The following is a 19823-nucleotide window of genomic DNA, read 5'->3' as shown; positions in this document are numbered from 1 at the left end:
TTTCTTTGCAGCCTTAGAAGGCTCCTCCTATCTTGTGACAGACATCATCTGCCTTGAGCTGAAGGAAACATCTGTGTACCTTCTGCACGATCAGTGAGAACCGTTCTGTGTATCACCACAAAGCAATGGGGACAGGCTGACCAAGGACAGGCTCCGTGGCACCCACACCTCTCACCATGTGCTTCTGCAACTAAGTTGAAGCGCTGGTGCCCGATATTCACGAGGAGTGCAAAGAAAATGGTAAAGCAGGATCCTGGTGGGGTTGAGTGATGGGTGCTTTCCCTATGCATGCAGCAGAAGGAAGGGCTCCCTGCCTCTGAGCACCTCCAGCTCCATCCCTCAACAGAACTCTTCGCCAGTCCGTGCCTAAGCTCCTGTAGCTCGCACCCGAAACGTGGCCCAGCATTACAAACAAGCTGTAGCTCAACTCTTCAGCTAATTACAGGTTCAACCTTCCTGCAGGGAGGCCTGCTTGTAGGAAGCTGTCACCCCAGGACTCGGCCACAAACACACAACCACAGCACTGCCTGCAGCCCGGTGGTTACCACACCTTTAACCCAGATGCCAGCAAAGTACACCTTGAGCTCAGGCTCATCACTTGGCCTCCATTACAAATCACTGCCACACTGACTCACTAAAATTTCCATCACACCAGGTTCTTTGTTCTTCCTAGGCATCTCCCCACCATGAGGCCACTCTCTAATCACTGTGAAACTTTTTTTGTCATCAAAAGATGCAACTAGAGTTGTCAGAGCTCCCAGGCTCAGCTCCCAGCCTCTCCGAGCCACAATTGCTCTCACTGCCCCCTCGTTTGTACCAGTTCACGCGAGGGCATCTGACGTCACCTTCTGCTAGAAGCCTCCAGTGCAGAGGCCATAAATTGCTAACAGCACCTTCCTTGTTCTGCCTTCCTTTTGGGCATTCTCAGCCCAGGGCTTTTCACTGGCCCTTCCCTGACTAAGCACCTCATCCACCCACTCACAGATCTTTTCTCCCCTACAGGTGCTCTCAAAGGAACACAGCAGCATTTCCCACTATGCTTATCACTTGCCTTTCCTCACTGTATGAGGATTGTTTTCACACTTTGTCACCAGGGAAGCTACAATACATCCAAATTTCACAATGACTTGCAAGTCTCCTAGCACCACCGACATCTGAGTGCACAATGCTAACTGTGCCTTTAATCATAATATGCACATCGGTGGAGGTGACTAAAACCAAAGTAAAATGAAGGAGAGACAAAGAGATGCTTAAACAAAGCGTAACATTGTCCTGCCTGTTGTTGCAGACACCGTCAAATTATGGACAAGGACTTGAACCTTTAATAGCTTGAAAAATTGAATATGGACATATCATACCCACCAGCCAAAATGTTATCGAGGTATTTTTGTTTCTGCTTCCCAACTGTTGCTCAATCCCTTTTTATTATCTGCAGAAGGTCTCTGAGGACTTGTTCACCTACAAAGTTTGACTGCTTTAATTAGATCCCAATCATTGTTTTCCACTTATGTGGCGCCAGCAAGCTCATATGTGATGGCTTCACACACAAGAGAATACTAAGGCTTGTAAGAGCAGTGCTAACCAAGTCCTAAATTCTCTCTCATCAGCTGACAGATAGCCTGTGTTAAATACAGCTTAAACCAGTACAGAAGGCTTGCTAACAGTCATGAATCTAGGAAGGAAGAGTCAACAGGCCAAGCAAAACAGCAGCATTTATAACAACCCAACCACACATCACTCCAGAGATGTTATCAGCCCAGTAAGATGAGACAGAACCGATGCTTCTCTTACCTGGTAATAGTAGTCAACATACTGTGGCTCATAGTGGCGAGGCCCAGAGTTTTCAGGAGACAGGACATCTTTCAGTAACTCTTCGCAGCCTGGCAAACAGAAACAAAAGCAAATGGTCAGACTGAGAGCTTGTCTCCCAGAGATTACATGGACAACAGAGGAAGAAACAGAGTTGTAGTTAGCCTGCATGCACAAAACCTTGAAAGACAGCTCCAGAATATATTTAAATAGTTCTAACAAAGCTCTGCCTTCAGAGCTGTGCAGGGCACATATTCAGCGTGTGACACTTAAATAGCTGCCATTACACTAATGCTGGCACAGCATGGCTGCTCTGAGCTGCAATGAAACCTGCACATTGCCTAGCTTGGGAAGCTGTCCTGAGGGATGGAGACCACCCTCACCCAACCCCAACCTCTGGACTTGCAGGCCTGGCATTAGCCAGCATCTGCTTGACATCAGCATCAGCAGAGCTGCTTCTGATTCCCTCTGGCCTAAGGACAGACTGGGCAATACCCAAATGTCACATAATCCCCTTCAAAAAGGACTCTGTCACGGAGCACACAGTGTTTGGCAAGCAAATGTTCACATGCTGCAGTCAGATCTTCAGCTTCTGTGTTTGCTTTTGTTAACAACCACACTAACAGCTGGAAAAATCAATGTCCATGTTTCCCCCAGTCCTTGTCTCGTCTGAAAACCTGAGACAAATATAGAAACACTCAAATCACCAAATGTCTCATTTCCCATTAATTACCAGTGACTGCACTTGGCATGTTGAGCTACAGTGATATCAGGCCAGGTTATTTCAGAACAACCAGCTTACAGCCTTGGGCCTGAACTGCATACAACCTCAGCATGCGTACATTTGGAGGCAGCAATTAGCCAGCAGTATTCTTCTTTTCCATCCCATCACTAATGCAATACATTTGCCCGTGACACAACACACTGATACTCATGAGGCAAGTGAGTCAGAGAAGGCAGAATAATGCAAGAAAGTGTGAAATGTAAGGATTTATCCTGTTAGCTGGCCTTCTCTCTTGCTTTTTTAAAATAACGAAATAACATCTCTAGGGTTGAAGATACCTTGTGGTTATGGAGGGGAGTCCCCTACAAAAGAAGGGAGTACTTAACAGGGAAGGTGACCAGATGGAGGATGCCTAACATGAGGGATCAACGTGTTTTCCCTGTCTCCTACACAGAGGCATATGCCAGAGGCACCACCAGGTGGATGAAGCAAGTGACGTGGTGTGCATTTTTTACTTTTCTAGAGAAGTCAGCAAGCAAGAATTGTGTTACTGTCATTTCACAAAGAGGAGCTCACATAGGAGTAACAATCCAAAGAGATTATTTACCTTTTGAAAAGAGACAAAATATTAAATGTTTTTGCCTTGAGACAGCATCTTTCTACATAACTTGCCTTGCCTGTGGCTGTCACATTTCCAGCTCGCCCATGGTCCATTTCTTTCTCCTGGCTTTAGCATTATGTTTGTCAGCCTGTGTTTGACTAAGGGTACTTTCTAGTCCTCTTACAGAGAATTCAATTTACTGTTTGTACCTTTTGACATTTATAACAAAAACTTACTACTCATCAAACTACCTCATGCCAGCACCCACTGTGAGAGTCTTTACATGTACGGACTGCTTGCTCTGCTAAATGCTCTCTGCATGATACGGAGCACGTACTCATTAAAGTGAGCTATCTCCAGCAAAATGGAAAATAAATGCCAAGTGCTACACAGCAATGGATGTAGATTTGTGTAATGAAGGAGACGTGTTTACACAGTTCTAAAAATTCCCAGCTATATCTTCAGCTATAAGGTTAGGTCTTATTTTCCTATTTCAGCTGTACTAACAGTGCTTCTAGCTAAAGACTTCTAAGCAGTCAGCCTTTACTTAATTAAGCCTGTTAGATAAGTGTACCACCTTCCCCAACCTTTTTCTTTGGTAGGCAAAAGTCACAAAGGCTGTGGGTTTTCAAAGGTGCAAGAGGCATTTAACTACCAAAACCAAGGGGCATCATAAACCTCTCTGCCTCGTTTCCTTTTGAAACACCAACCAGACTGGTCTCCTAGAGCCAGAGTCACAAACGGCATCCAGATCTCCGGGATCTCAAATCTGGAGTTTAGCTGCAAGGTACTCTGTGTCCACTCTTTGCTGCCCAGTTCTTATCTGAGATTTTTCCTGCTCACAGTTATTCATTTTCTTTGACCATTAAGGTCTATCTCTTCATGATAGTCCTTGACCATTTAAATTAAAACGTATAATTTTCTCAGTAAAAACACAGGGGAGAAAAAGCACCATCTCATCCATACCTAACCTACTTGGGGCAGCCCTAACCACTTCTTCACGAGAGCCACCTGGCACAGGCTTTCGTGTCCTGGTCCAGAACCGCAGAAGCCAATCAAGCACTTGAGCCATTTCCAGAACATCACCAGGCACTTAATCCAATTTGTTTACCGAGCTGAAGAGCTCCATTTGGCAAACGGAGCCAAATCTTCCTTTTATTGAAATCACAGACTGAATTTCCATTGACACTGACAGACTCAGGATGTAGTTCATCTGAGACCATCTCCTCCTACAGAGGTGACTTTTTGTTGCGAAGACATTTGAGCGTGCAGCAACCAGCGTCCCCTGTGGGAGAGGTTTGCTGAGCACGATTAACGTGCTGGCGTGACAGCTTGGATCTCCTCATCCTGCTGGGAAGATTTGCATGTTATTACACCCGACAAAAAGAGAAGAGGAAAAGAAACTGCTGAGAGGCCGTTCTCCTTCGGGGTTACTCAAAAACACCACTGCCACCTTGCAGTCAGCTGGACCTGATCCAACATCCAGCAAACCAATGGAAGGATGCCCACTGGCTGCAAGAAGCTTAGGATCGTGCCACCGTTTTCACTCTGCTTAAGAACTATGTTTAACGAATAAATGCTTTGTTGCCCATTTCCCCTATCAAGACACAAACTGCCATCCCTAACCATGGAGGGCTGTGGTGCTGCTCCTTCCCCAGGGCCCAGCCCCTACCACCAGGGCGGCGGGTTTTGGCACAGTCGGTAAATGCATCGCCTTTCTTGCCTAGCGTTTTTCTGCAACACTGCTAATATATCTCACCTTTTGTTTCCCTTATCTGAAGGATCATTTGAATTTTGCAAGTACTCCACGAAGTTTACACAAGGGGCACACCATAAGAAGGGGACTATATTAACCTGCAGTGTCACAAACACTGTTCACGTCTTATTACCCAAATATATTTTGGCTTGCAGCCTGGGAAATGCCAGTGGGCTAAATGAAAGTGTCACAGTCCAGAAAGGAAACACGAAAAAAAAAATCAAGGTTTACTCTGGCACAGCTCAGCGTGGAAACATGAAGGCATTGGACAGCAGCTTGTACAGGGAGTTGTCTGGTCTGGCACACAGGGTGCTTTCTGCTACCAGTATCACTCTTGAGGACAAACATTTTTGCCTGGGCTTGCAGAACTGCCACGATCGGTATTTCAAGCCATGCAGCAGTATGCACCCAAGGCTAGAGTCTGTCCATAAATAACCCACTGCAAATAAATGAATGGATACTTCCTGGCTACTTTAAGGACCTCCTGCACTGAGCTGTCCCATTGTTGCTATAATTTCATTTTCCAGGAAACAGTAAAACTGAAAGCCACTTCTATGGCCGTTTAGAGATATTTCACTTGAATGCCTACTTGTATCACAAGATTTTAACGTGCTCAGTGTTCTCTCACCCTTGCTATGGCTGGGAACATCTCCTCATGCACATTTCTGGGCAGCATTTGGCAAGGAGACCCAGCTCCGCTGCAGTCAGTGAGGCAGTGAATGAAGGTAAAGAGCTAACCCAAGGATGGTTTCAAGTCCTGCATTTTCTACAGCTGTGCAAAGGGATGCTCTCTGTGGAGAGCACTGCTGAAGGGCTGTGCATCATGTAAATCACTGTGCAGGGTGACAGAGATCAGGAACAACCTCATATCTGGAGGAGGAACTCAGTTACCAAACCGCAGGAGAGTGGTGAGGCTGCTGAGGTTTCTTTGGCTAGAGACACGCGGTGAGCCAGCACAGAGCCAGCTGCTCTTGTGCCCCTCAAAAGACTGCTTGACACAGCAGTGTGCGTCACTTCTCATGCACCAAAGCACCGGGTCAGTCTCTAATCTGGTTCCGTCAAAATTATTGAAGTTAAACACACATTTATCCAAAGTATGCCAAAAGCAGAAGTGTACACGGCTCCTTTGGCCTGAACTGGATCGGGGAACAACCTGCAATCTGGGAGTTATTTGCAGGGGCAAGCTGAAGTAAAAAGAAAACTGCCTGCACTCTGGTAAGAGAAAGATGCTGCAGAACAAGAAATCTAAGCATCATAACCACTAGATCATTTATCCTCTCCTTTTGTGAAAACACAAGTATTTCTGGAAAATACCAAACTAATGCTAGTAACCTCTCAAAAGGCAGTGCTGGCTGCCCCAGAGGCAGGTCAGGCTCATCTTTAGCCCTAAGCAAAGATGATGAAAGTGTTTTCCAAGTCACTGAAGGCGAAGACGTGAACCTTTAACATTTTCTGTTTGCTTAGGATGCCAGAAATGACTTCCCTTACCACATATTTTTAGATATTTACCTTCAGTTTCATTTAAAAAAAATGTTTTTCACACTCTAGCAGACAGTTAATTTGCGAACAGACACTCTGGCTGCAAATAAACACAACTGCAGCAAAGTGGTTTTCCTGAAAATGTTCTAAGAAGGAGAATTAACCCATGCTGTGTCAGGCAATTTGCACAGGCAATTAAACAACTTTAATACTATAGGAAATCAAATCTGGCTACCTAATTGAATGGAGTTGGTTCCTGGCATTTTTCCTAAGACCAATAGCTTTTTACTTCATCTACCCTTGGATCTTTAATGGTGTTTTAGACCCGTTTATGGTTTCAGGCTATATTTAGTAAAATTTAGTTGAGTCTTAGCAAACTCTGATGTACTTTTAAGAGCAACCAAGTTCAGTTCATTAAGAGTTTTAGCCTGACTCACAGAAGGAGGGCTCAGCTCTTCACATTTACCATGACAGTCCTTCTCCCTAGAGCCGGACCAAGTACTGCTCCTGTTTGTAAGACATCCTTACTAGAACACACAGACTCTTCAAATCCTCTCCAGCTATGGTACGTTGCGAAGTTTGAGATCTACAGCTATAAGCCTAAATGGGCTCATAAAGACTTTGATGTTTTCTGCTGTGCTTAACTGAAATTCTCGTGGTAGCACAGCTCTTTAGAACTGGTATGTATTGCAAATACTGGTGTCCAGCAAATAAAGGTAAACTCCTCTTGTGTGAATGAAACATATCCATCTCAAATTCTGTACTGGATCTTTGGGGCAAAGCTGATGCAATCCTATTCTCAGCTATGGGACTGCAAATTAAGAGAGAGAATCAAAACTCAGCACTGGTTCTGTGGAAAATGTTTGTTTGGAGCAGCTAAATGAAAATACAAAAGCAAATTAAAAAAAAAAAGTGACCAGTGAAACAGAAGGCCAGAAATATTCTGCTCTGAAAAACTTTCTTTTGAAAAAACATCAAATTTCATACTACGTTATTTTCACAGTACTGATAACCTGCCACAGTAGGAGCTAAAAGAACAGCCAACTTCACTTTTTTTAGCATTTCTTTGAAGATTTGGGCAAATCTGTATTCCTGGAATTTTCATCAAAATTGCTAGGACCTTATGGAGAAAATAACTACTTTTTACAAAAGAAAAAAAAACAACTTATCTACTCACATCGGGACTGCTTCGAGAAGTTTTCCAGCCAACTGCAGTAATTAAAGATCCAAGAAAGCACAGGGATGGATTTTTGAACTGTCTGTGTTACTATTTTGAAGACTCAAAGGTTGCTATTGCTGAAGGTGGGGAAGGGTAGAAACGCACAACTGTGCTTCTCCCAGAGTTAATGAACATGAAGGGCTCCTACATCTCTGCATTTTTTAATATTATAACAGATCATCACTTTAAAGTCCTTATAACGTCTAGAAGATGAGTAAAGGACTCTTCCTCCAGGGAACAATAAGCTGTACAATTTCATTTGGAAAAAAAAAAAAAACAACACAGTGATTCTGCTAAAGCATGAAAATTCATTATTGCAGAAATGCTCTGTGCTGGCATGGCTCAGCCTCTCCCCTTATGAAAGCCACTGCCCTCCAATTACTGCACAGTGGTTAGCGTTGTTTTCGTGGTTTAAATAAGCAATGAAGTTGGAATATGTTTCCCTTTATCTTTTAATTCTGCATGAATTTGTATTCACATTTTACCCTCTCATCTGTGTGAGCTGCAACACCAAGGTCAGCAGGGGGAGCTCACTCTTTATTTGTCAGGATTTGGTGGGTTTTTGTTTGTTTGGTGTTTTGTAAGCGAAGTATCAGAGTGGAGAGACTACTGTGAAGAAAACAGAAACCTTAAAATAGAAGGAACAGATCAGACTTAATTGGAGCCTGCTAAACAGACCAAGAGCCTGGTCCTGCAAACACTTACCAGCCTGTAGAGCACATTAGAAATAATAGTTCCACTCAAACCTTCAGGTATTACAAATGGCAGAAAATATTTACTGGATCGCTACAGTAAGTCCAGTACAGTAAAAATAGAAATGGACTCCACTGAGCAAACAGTAATGGATCCCACGCTGACCCTGCTGAAATCAATGGGAATTCAGCCTCCGAGTGACGTTCTGGCTGCTCTCAAAGTCCCTGCGCAGTGCCACTTCATAGACCGTTCTGGCTTTGACACAGCTGCTAGGTAAGAGGGTACAGGTGTTATTTCATGGCAATTGCTCTCCAGACCGATGCAGTCATTAGAAATAAAGGCATGCAGTGAGCAGATAGCAAAGGCAGCTGCAGCAGGAGCAAAATCTTCCTATTCTGGAATTCCAGTGAAATTACTGGAAAGCTTTAAATTTGATGGCAAACCTGACCCTGGCAGAGCCTATTTGCATGGGAAAAGCAGCCCAGACAGCAGGGAGCTCAGCTCAGACACTGAGGCAAAGTGCTTTAATCCATGAAGGACAAGCAAAAAGAAACAAAGCTTTCCATAAACAGAAAGCACCTCTGCCTGGGTAGTATTCCGCCCCAGAGACGCAGTGGGAATGAGTTCCTCCAACACGCTTCTGCCCTCTAACGTTGATACTTCTTCTGTAAAAGTCCTCTCCATCACTTCCAAAGGTCCCTGCTGTCAGTGAGACTCCTCAGCACATCCTTCCCCATGGGACCTGCTGTTCAGCAGCTGAAGATCGTCTCTTCCAGGTGAGAGTCCCAGCAACCTTGGCGGAGGTATGTGACTCATACATCACGAGGTTCATCCAGCTCAGAGGCACTGAGGAGGAAGCAAGGTTGATGTCCACTTGTCAAGGCCATGGCACTTTTCATTTTAGCACACAAGAGTGCACAATGCCCTGGCTTATGGAAAAACGAGAGGCCGAGCTGCAGATTTTAGATGCAGTGTTTAAAGTTCTCCTTTCAGTGAGAGCTGCTACCACCCAGTTACAGAGCAGACACTGAACATTCCAACGTTCGGGATTTTTTCAGGCTCCAACATTTAGTTGTTGGCTAAAATCCAGACCCGGATCCAAAAGGGTTAAACCATCATCAGAGGTGACTTCTTTACCACTGAGATTTGAATCTGTTCTATATGCTTCAAGCCTGATGTTTTAAACACAAATTCAAGATACATTGAACTAACAAACAAAAACTTGACACTATTTCACCTCTGTGCAGGAAGAAAGTTCTACAGCACACTATAAAGGCAACTATCTGTCCAACAACTTAATGTGAAGCCTCATAAATGAGAAATATGGCAAGGCATTAAGACAGTAAAGTTTGAATTTGGACATTTGGCTTCAAGTCCTAAGAATAACACAGCTTCACACTCCCTCACTGAAAAAAACCAGTGGATTCATAGTAGCATCTCATTTTGCTCTATTAATCTGATTACCCCAAGTAATTAAAATAGGCTGAGATGTCAAAGCATTATATTCATAATCTGTTGCTGCCAATACAAACTGCTTTTGTTTGATAACAAGCCTGCTGCTCCCCCTGGGATGTGGCTGCACAGAAAAGTGAGAGATGGAGGCTTTCCATCCTGAACCGCAGACATACATTTTTTCAACTTTAACACGACCAATTTATTTTTAAGAAAAGTGTGGCTGGTAGCTAAAGACCAATAAAACTTTCACACTGTGAGGTAAGCAATAGAGCCAGTTCTTAAGTGATGCTGTGAAATCACACACAACAATGTCTTATCAGAAATAGATACAACTGCTCCCACGATTATACGCATTTTGCACTGATGCGGTTTAAGTGTTGATACCGTTAACGATGTGCTACAAGAATGCTACATGATGCTGCAGAATTGGGAAATTTCTCTGTCTGTTCACATATACACACTAACACCCATCAAGCATACCATAAGATGTTCCATTTAAGGGCTTTAAGGTTTTCATAAACCTGGAGTACAACATACTCCAGAGTGTTTGACTTAGCCATGTCTTTGCAGGACTAAACTTTAGGTTATGAATATATGAACCAGCTCCCACATGGTGAGGCAGGATGAAAACTCCCAAGGCATCATCCCTCCCTGATAACCATCATTATGCACATGCTGTTCCCCACAGTAAAGGAATCGCAGATGCCCACTCCTTCGCTGAGGGCACTGCCCACTGACTTCTATTTGCTCCGGACAAGGGCACATGTACTACAGATGAGATGTTCTTCTGGCTCACACCTATCCCTTACTTATCCCATTTCACCCACCTGAGCACATCTTTAGGCTGTGAATTACAGAGGATTACCAGAGGCACAGAGCTTGTAGCTGCCTTAACCTAGACCCCAGTTTACTACAGCATTTCTTAGATCAGGGAAATGTCTAGCGTAGGCTTTAGCATCTAGACATCTATATTAACTTTCCTTTAGGGCTTTGCACTGCCTTCTCTTCAAATACAACAGCATCACCTTTGGAAGGTGTCTCCCCAAACATGGACTGAGAGTAGCTCTCACAGTAATTTCACATAATTATACACTGTTCTCAGTTACCATAAACTTTAATTAAAATTGCTATGGTGTCACATTCTTGCATCATTATGGCTTCATAACAGTCTCGTTGTAGCAGACTCTCCAGAGGCTTCTCCTGGAATCACACTGCAATCACAGTGACATTCACCCTCTCCCTGAAGTGAAGCCTCTGGGCTGTGACGGCACTCTGGCACTTCACTAAGGACATACCAGGTGTCCCAACAAGGACAGGCTGAACTATTTTTTTGTGGGAAGCTACAGAGCTAATCAGCAGCAGAACAGCTACACTCTCTCTTCACTGTTTGCTTCATCGCCCTTTGGCGATGCTGTAAAGCATAATAGTGTCTATGCCTTCTGCCAAGGACTCTGTGCAAAGGAGGTGGTTTGATCCAGCCGGTCTCTACCTTCTGGACTCCTTAACTTGTCCAGCCTGTAATTAACTTATTTCTTTCCAATACAAGTTCCCAAGTACTTTGAAAACATGAACTAACTATACCTTGCAGGTATCTTGAGAAAAGTGTAATAGTCTTAAATTTTCTAGTAGAGAAATTAATGCCCAAGGGATCTTCAACTTCCTTAGGAAAATCAACAGCGGAATCAGAATAAGAACCTGGAAGCATCAGACTTTGACGCTGCCTGCTAACCACAGGGCTACTCTTTCTTCTGCTACATTTTGCTTTAAACCACATCACATCTGTTCTGAAAAATTAGCAGTAGAGCAATACTCAAGCACCTGTGGATGTAGAAACTCTAGCACTGCTCACCATTGACACATAGGTTGCACAAGAAGCAGAAATGCATCGGCTCTGTTCCCAGAGCTGCCCTACTGTCACTACAAATAATCACAGTCAAAAGAGAGGAAGCAGCCAGTCCAGCCACGTTACTTTCTGTCGCATAAACCCCAGCTAATCTTAGATCAGGTATAATTACATTGCTGCACCAACCAAGAACAAACCAGCTACAACAAGAGCAACACATGGCCAGGAACATTCAGCTCTTACTGAAGAGGTCACCGCCAGCAATCCTCAGAAACACAGAACTCAGAAACACAAAAATAAAAAAATAAAAGTCTAGCTCTAGATTTTTATTTTTTTAATTCATAAGAGACAGAAAAATGAAAGCCTGGTGAAGTGAAAGCCCCCAAATGAAAGACTGGTGGGGATTGTAACTGTTTATGCCTGTATTAACCAGAAAAGCATACTGCTGCTTCCTACCAAATATTTTGTCTTTGATCATTACATTTCCTGCAACCACAGAAACATTGGTGGCACTGAAGTAGGTAATTTTTATGAAACATGCACATACCTTTGATAGCAAAAACTCCATGACAGAAGTCCTTAAAATTGATTCTTCCCAAGTCATTTGGGTCCAAGTACTTTGCCAGTTTTTCCACCTAAAAAATAAAAAATAGAAAAGATTATAAAATAGGTGTTGAGAATGGTAATTCATCTTTTGCTCAACTGGTCTATAGCTTCCACAGAAGACCGTGAGTGGAAGAATACCCGCAACATTTACTTGAATCATTCAAACTGTTCTGCAAGGAGAAATCACAAATGGATTATCTGATGTCAAGCATGGTACATTGCATTAAGCTCGGAGGCTTAATAAGGGGTCAATCTGTGACCTAGCCTTTCATCTTAGAGAAGGGTGCTAACAAAATCTGTTTCCCTTAGGGCCCTTTTCATTTACACAGCTCAAAGAAAGTTAAAACCTTCATGATCTCCACCCCTCTTGCCACAAGTTACTGGGGAAGAAGAAAAGATGTGCACAACCCATACTAGCCTCGTTCACTGAAGAATCCAGAGTTAAGCAGCGAACATTCTTTGGCCACTTAGGATCCAAAAAAAAAAATCCCTTGCCATGGCAGAGAACATAAGTTTGAAAATACAAGGGCATAAAGAAGTATATATGTATACAAGCAAGGAATGTATCTATGTAATTATAGTTATAGTCTCAGCTTCACAGCTTAGCATTTCTGAACACTAGCCATTGTAAAATGAGATTATACGGCATTTAAACGCAGCCACCAAATTGGCATTTGCCCCAAAGAAGGTCTGGCAGATTGTTCAAGAGGGAGAAAAGCAGTCCAGACAGGAGAGGCTGTTGCGTGCTGAGTTGTCTGGATTAAAGGAACAGAGAGGGTTTCCACAGAAACAAGTAGCTGAAGAGGGAGAAAAAGGAGAGGGGCAGAGCATGCTGGAGACAAAGGAGAGCGGGCACCACGCTGGGACACCCAGCTGGCTGTTCCCCTCTGCCATAAACACGCTGCATGACATTGTACAGGTCCTCCCCGTGCCTCCTCGTGCAGTACCTAGCAGGCAGTGTGCCGAGGCAGCCCCTTGCTGCTTGCAGGCACACTCACGGTCAGCTGCAGCACAGCTCTGACCTTGATCTGGGCCCTCCAGACACCCCGGAGCATAAAGGAGACGAGCGTAGCGGGCATGTAGGATGCTCCACAATCCTGGCAACTACAAGAGGAGCTCAGATATGTCAGTCTGAGCAGCAACAAAAGCCCAGCTGGAAAGCTATGCAGCAAATGAATCCAGATGACCCAGTTTCTCGTTTTTCTATTTTTTTTTTAACATGCTAGCGAAAGCCTAGCTGTTTCTTAAAACCCTGCAGATAATGCACTGATGTGCGCGTGACACCTCTTCCTTCAGATTCTCTCCGTGTTTATAAATTCTCTCAGTGCTAATAAATGCCTTGATTAGCCAAAGACCTCATTTAGAACAAACCAATCTACAACCAACAAAGGTGTTGGGATGGTGAGGCGCAATTCTGCATGACACAGCAGTTCCTGCTCTCTGTGGGTCCCCTTTCTGTCCCTCCAGGTGGCAAGTACCTGCAAGGGCTCAGCATCATGACCCAGGGCAGTGCCAGAGGCACAATGGGAGCTATGTTTGGCTTCTGAGCCAAACAAGAGCCCTGAAACTGTGCTAACAGCATTACCCTGAATATAGATATTAGGAAGAACTTCTTTACTGAAAGGGTTGTTAGGCATTGGAATGGGCTGCCCAGGGAAGTGGTTGAGTCGCCATCTCTGGAGGTCTTTAAAAGACGTTTAGATGTAGCCCTTAGTGATATGGTTTAGTGGAGGTCTTAGTGTTAGGACAGAGGTTGGACTAGATGATCTTGGAGGTCTCTTCCAACCTAGACGATTCTGTGATTCTGTGATCTGGTACCACAAGCAATTAGCACAGTCCCACTGATTTACAGCAGCAGAAGATATGGGTCTGTTTCCAAAACACGGCCACTTCACTACTGTAGAGTGGGTTTAACGCATACACGATGAGCTGGAAATCCTTCCTGAAACCAATTAAATGGATACACACCTGGTACAGAAAAGCTGGGTCGCTGTTATCGCTGCTCACCTGCACAAACAGCAGAAATGTTACAGAAAGATGAAACAGCAGCAGAAATTCCTTTCTCTGGGCTATTTTTGGATGCATTCAAAGCAGCATAATCACACTGGCCATTGAGGCTGGCAGCAGCAAGATTTCAGAGCTGAAAATCTTCTTGATCACTGTAGCAGCTTAAATATGCGGCAGATGTGTCAGCTGGTGTAACTCAGCCTGGCCCCGATGGCTCTGATGCAGACCTCGGTGAGGCCACTAGCTCAGCATCTGTCCCCATGCAGATATAGCAACAAAACCTGATCAGACACCTGTCTGCTGGGTTATGGGATCAGGCTGTAACTCTCTCTGACAACTGGCAAGCTCCCATCATTGCAACATACATAAATACTCTTTCAGATGCTTGCGGGCTTGCTCTGAAGAATCCTGTTTCCTGTAGGTCTCTTGCTAAGAGGCAAGAAATGTGGTTTAGGTTTTAATGTACAGATTTCTGAGGCCAGCTGGGAAGCCCCTACACAACTTCATACTGTGCTATAGCACAGTGGTGCCACTCGGTGTTTCCAGCACGTCTGGCCTGGTAAGTTTATTTCTGACAGTTGAGCCAGTGATTTTAGTCCACCAGTTTCTCAGCCACACACAATTATATTTTCTAACTGAATTAAATGAGATGTTATATATCTGGATGTATTTGTTACAAAGCGACAGAAAATGCATTCATTTTTAAGTTTGAGCAATGCCTTAACAGTAAATGAAATTATCACCTCAGCAAAACGCTTCAGTCTCCAGTCTCCCCGCAATCCAATTGTGCAGGTTTTCAATTAGATTTTGTAATGCAAAGAGCTGATATCAGTGCAGAAGAGAAGAAGAACTTACAGAACGGCCTGGTGGAATTTGTGCTGATCCTCCTCATGTCTTCAGCCAGCACTGACCAACACAGCTCCAGCACAGGTCGAGGCCACAGAGCTTTTATCAGCCAGGACTACATTCAGGTATAAACTTGCATGCAGTCAGTGCCTGGATACACACGCATGTACTGTACATAAGCCCCTGTAGACATGCACAATTTCAAGCCCCTAGTGCACTTGAGCATGCATTTTTAACAGTTGTTTTCTGGGATAAGGCTAAGAAGCTCTTTGCTACAGGGACTGACTTTTCTGGGACATCTAAAAGGGGCCCTCGGACAGGGCTTCTTGGTGGGGCTGTAACACAAGCGAGAGCCAACACTTGGTTTAAGCAGCACTATCTTGTTAATCCCAGATTGAAGGCATTACTTGAAAGTAAGCGCAATTTCAAGCTGTGGCCAAATAAACTATGCCATCGCAGCCACTCCTAAATCTTCTCTGCTGTCTATACTGTGTCAGCCATCCTTCTGCTTCACTCTGTAGAGAAATAATGTCCTCTCCACCTCCTTCTCACAAGGGGTTGGCTCCCAGCAATCAGTCAGAAGCTATGGCACTTATTTATTGCCATGGGAGGCGTTAAGGGGTTGTCAGACCAACAGCCAAGCTGCGTGACAACAAAGCCTTTTTTGCAGTCAACAACCCCATGGGCTTCCAGATAAACTACTCTGCTAGCAAACGGGGAGCCGCAGCCTTTCAGCCCCGTTAGCAGAACGGGCAGTGCTGCCTGTTTTTGCGTATGTGGATTAAGCATGCGGTGCCAGTCTTGGACACGGTCAGACTCCTGAGCCCCTGCATCTCCAGGCAGGGCTGGGCTCTGCCTCCACTGCTGATCCCACTGCAAAGGACACAGGACTGCAAACCCAACTGCTGCCAAAACTCAGTGCTGAAACAACCGGGTAATTGTTGTGGTGCCTGCAGGCAGCACAGGGAACGCGCTCCAGAGCTGAACGCCATCGAGATGAGCTAGAGCTAGGGATTTAGGCTGGGGACTGACACTCCTCTCTACATTGCTGCACTGAGCAGTCCCCCACCATGTGGGACAGCACAAACAAGGTTGGGATTGCAAACCTTGCAAACTTTCTTCATTGTGGGAAGAGAAGGACGAGGACAGAAAAAATTAGCTGCAGACTCAACAGTCCAGCTGGTTCTCCTGGCAGCTGCAAGGGTCCCTCTAACGAGCTCCTCAGCAGACATCCAGTAGTCTCAGAGAGAAGAAATAAATCATTTTTGCTCTGGGAAACAATTGGAGAAAATCAAACCCTTTGTTGCTATTGTTTAGCTTGCTTAGATGAATGGGTGATTATCCTTTCCAGGCAAACGTATTTCTCCATTGTAATAACTGGTCACTTTAGCCAAAGCCTTTGCCCCTCTCTGCTGCATTTTCCAGCTATACTGAATGTGCTGCGAAGGGATGTCTGCCCCTGCTGCTTTCTGATAGGTAACAGCAGCCTAGGAACACCTGAGAGTTTCTTCAGCCCAAAGTTTCTCGCTATGCTAGCTAGAAGAAGCCCCTAACCGTGGGGTAAAGCTCTGCGTTTACAGCAGAGGATAACTCCTTTTTCCGAGCTCTGCTCCAGTGAAGGTGTGAAAGGACCCTGCCTACGTTCTAGGTTCCCACAAGAGCACCAGGCATGGGGACAAACCCAGCCTTCACCGAAGAAAGGAAATCCAGAGTGTCTTGTAAGGAGTCCTCTGTAGCCATGCGGCAGATATATATATATATACACACACACGCTTTTTTTTTTTTTTTCCAGCAAGGATTTTCCTCCTGGAACCGGAATCCTGCTGCCATCTCCAGCAAAGAAAAAATTTAGGCCTCTACTGACCTCCCTTAATTTTCTTCAAAAACTGGCCAGCCCAGGGGAGATTTGTTACCGCACAAAAAATGGTAGAGATGGCTGCAATTGGAGAGCCCCACGCTAGCTCCATCCATCAGCATCTTACAGCAGGATCCAGGCCACAGCCAGAAGATGCCATCTGAAACACCAAACTCAGCTCAGCAGCGTGCCGTCATACTGCAGGAGTCTGGAAGCACGTCTCACCCTGGAGTGAGAGCAGGGAGCACCTGGGAGCAGCGAGAACAGCAAGACGAGCACTCGCAGGAAAGGTCAGACCGTGCTGCGGCAGCGGCATTCGGGCAGCATCTCCTGAGAATGTCTTAGAAGTTTACGCAAGCTTCCAGCAAAAGGAGAGCACATAGGTGAATGCTGCAGGGAGGAATTAGAGAGATTCCCACGTAATTTATAAAGGGAGCAGCAGCACTCGCTCTGATTTTAACAGACTGGCCTTTTCTGCACCTGGGGAAGTGGCACGAGATCACACCCTCACCTGCTCTCCCCTTGCTCTGCAGGTCCTGCTCCTCCACCACTTCACTCTGCAGCCAGCCACAGACATCTAGCCCCCAGCAATCCTTCACCTTGCATCTTTACAGACAACACAAGTTATAGACTTTGCTGTTTTCTTGCTTATATAACCCCCTGACATGATGAATCTAGCTGGGAATCAGTTCCCCCTAAAGGGCTCCTTCTAAAAACAACCCGCCGTATCCGCGATGCACAGGCTGACAAAATGGGAGTCCAGCTGGAAGGGACCTACAAACATCATCGAGTCCATCCGACCACTTCAGGGTAACCAAAAGTAAAAGCGTATTATTAAGGGTATTATCCAAACACCTCTTGAACCCTGACAGGCTCTGGGCAAGGGCATCAACTGCCTCTCTAGGAAACCTGTTCCAGTGTTTGGCCACCCGCCTGGTGAAGGAATTTTTCCTGGTATCTGGTCTGAGCCTCCCAGGCAATGGGTATTCAGGAGGCCCAGTAGCACAGAGTACCAGCATCTCTGTTGCGAGTTGGTAGGATTGGTGCTACCCCGAAGCTATTCAGTAATGGCATTCAGACTGTAAGTAAATAGAAAACCATGATGACGAAATTTGCAGATGACAGGATGATAAATAACAACAATGCACACAGCCTCACACTCCTCTGGATAGCTTCCTAAGTGAAGCCCATACAAACAGAGTACGGTTTAGGCACTGCTATGCAAGGCCACAAAACAGAAAAGAATACAAAAGAAGAAGAAGTAAGAGTTCACATCTACAGAGAGGAGGACTGTTTTTGGAGGAGCTGGGATTTATAGATTCAGAAGTTCTGACAATTATGGGGAGGGGAGCAAGATGAGGAAAATGATTTTACCTTGCATTGGAGGGACCAATACTAACACAGTTGTGTTACTAACGCTCTCATAAGAGATGCTGAAAACCCAAACAGATTGCAGAGAAAAGACCTAACATTCAAGGGCTGTGGAAATGCTTTATATGACCAAACTTCGGGTTCTCTCTGTTTAATGTTGTAAAAGAGAGACCAAGGGTTGATTTGTTACTAGGTATAAAGACTTCCGCAAGCAGGAAATTGCAGGTTGTAAAGGACTCTCTGCTCTAGCAGGGGAAAAACAAAGAGCCATTAGCTGCAAATTAAAAGACCCAAATTAGAAACAAGGCACAAATTTCTATCAGCACAGTTCTCTACCCATGACAACTATAAAAAGAAATGGGTGGACTCCCTCCCATCCAAGGCCTTTTGAGTAGACAACATATACCTGCCCAGAAGTTTTACCTAACCTGGACTAAATGGGTTACGAGCTGTGCTGTCACCTTTTCAGGACACCTCACGGGATAACCTGGTGCTCCCCCTGAACTTGACCTTCACGCACATGAAGGACGACTTCCCTAGTCACACATGCAAGACGTGGAAGGCCAGCGCTTAGGAATCACGAGTCCAACCAACAGCCACCCTGTGCTGACAGCCTGTCTATCAGAAATGATTCATGATGCTCCAAACAGCATCACAAATTTCCACCGGCTGCTGCCCGATCCCAAACCATGCAGGAGCATACATCACAGCTGGAAACAATGGCTTGGAATTTGTTTTGAATTCTGATTTCAAGAATCAGTCATTGTCCCCTAGTGCTTTATACGCTGGCTTCAAGCCTGCAAGTTGACATGCCAGAGAGATTTCTTTAAACAGAAACTACTGTTCCAGTTTCTGCTTTAACTGGGGACACCCAATTTACCAGCTAGAAGGCAGATCTTGGACTGTATCCTAAATGACGTAAGCAAATTTGTTGAATAATCTTGGCATTGACTTTGAGCAAATTCCTAATTCTGTCAAATCCATAATCTTCTGTGCAGCACAAAAATCTGACTAAACTCAAGGTAGTCCATTCACAGGCTTTCCTGGGTTTAGCATCACGGACACAGAATTGCATCTTCTTCCAATTACAAATTGGGTCCTTGGGGACCCAGATGGAGGAGAACACAACCATGATGCTGCTGCCTTTTGCTGAGTGCGTGAAACATATCAGTGAATTACAAAGCCACAGAGTGAGAAAGGTAATTGCAGAGGCATTGCAGGTGGTTGAGTGCACTCAGAGGAAATGGGGAAGCTCACAGTGTTCGTTTGTTATTAACGCCCTGTGTAAGCGTTACCTGCCTCAGGTGGGCAACAGATGGGAAATGCAGCTGAGCTACAGAAACAGGAATCGGGCAGCACCGCGGCACGTGCACAAGAGCTCAGCTTCCATCTTCAGAAACACAAGGACACCGAGTGCTCTGCGCATGCCCAGCTGCACCTGCCTCTTCCTGGCAGAGCTGTGTATGTGCCACTTCCCAGCAGGGCCAAACAGGACGGAGAGCAGGTAGCAGCTCCTCAGCCATCCCTTAATGCTCAGCTCTGTGTGGGACACACCAGAC

The 19823-nt window shown here is 45.0% G+C and overlaps 1 protein-coding gene and 1 long non-coding RNA gene across 3 annotated transcripts in view; both read right to left on the bottom strand.

Moving 5' to 3' along the window:
* Positions 1-19823, bottom strand: part of RAB11FIP4 (RAB11 family interacting protein 4) — a 125474-nt gene that overhangs the window by 73510 nt on the left and 32141 nt on the right. For both annotated transcript variants that reach the window (XM_040530307.1, XM_040530306.1), the window contains exons 2-3: positions 12127-12214; positions 1792-1880 (exon numbers count right to left, since the gene is read on the bottom strand). In XM_040530307.1, coding sequence (XP_040386241.1) covers positions 1792-1880; positions 12127-12214 — 177 coding nt within the window. The remainder of the gene's footprint in view (positions 1-1791; positions 1881-12126; positions 12215-19823) is intronic.
* On the bottom strand, positions 16976-18976 carry LOC121056868. The gene is made up of 3 exons (XR_005813547.1): positions 18775-18976; positions 17405-17499; positions 16976-17223 (listed from the first exon to the last, which is right to left on the bottom strand). It is a non-coding gene; the product is annotated as an uncharacterized LOC121056868 (long non-coding RNA).

Source organism: Cygnus olor, chromosome 18, assembly GCF_009769625.2.
Source record: "Cygnus olor isolate bCygOlo1 chromosome 18, bCygOlo1.pri.v2, whole genome shotgun sequence".
NCBI lineage: Eukaryota > Metazoa > Chordata > Aves > Anseriformes > Anatidae > Cygnus > Cygnus olor.
Note: the sequence above shows the minus strand (reverse complement) of the source record. Positions and strands in the feature narration are given on the sequence as shown.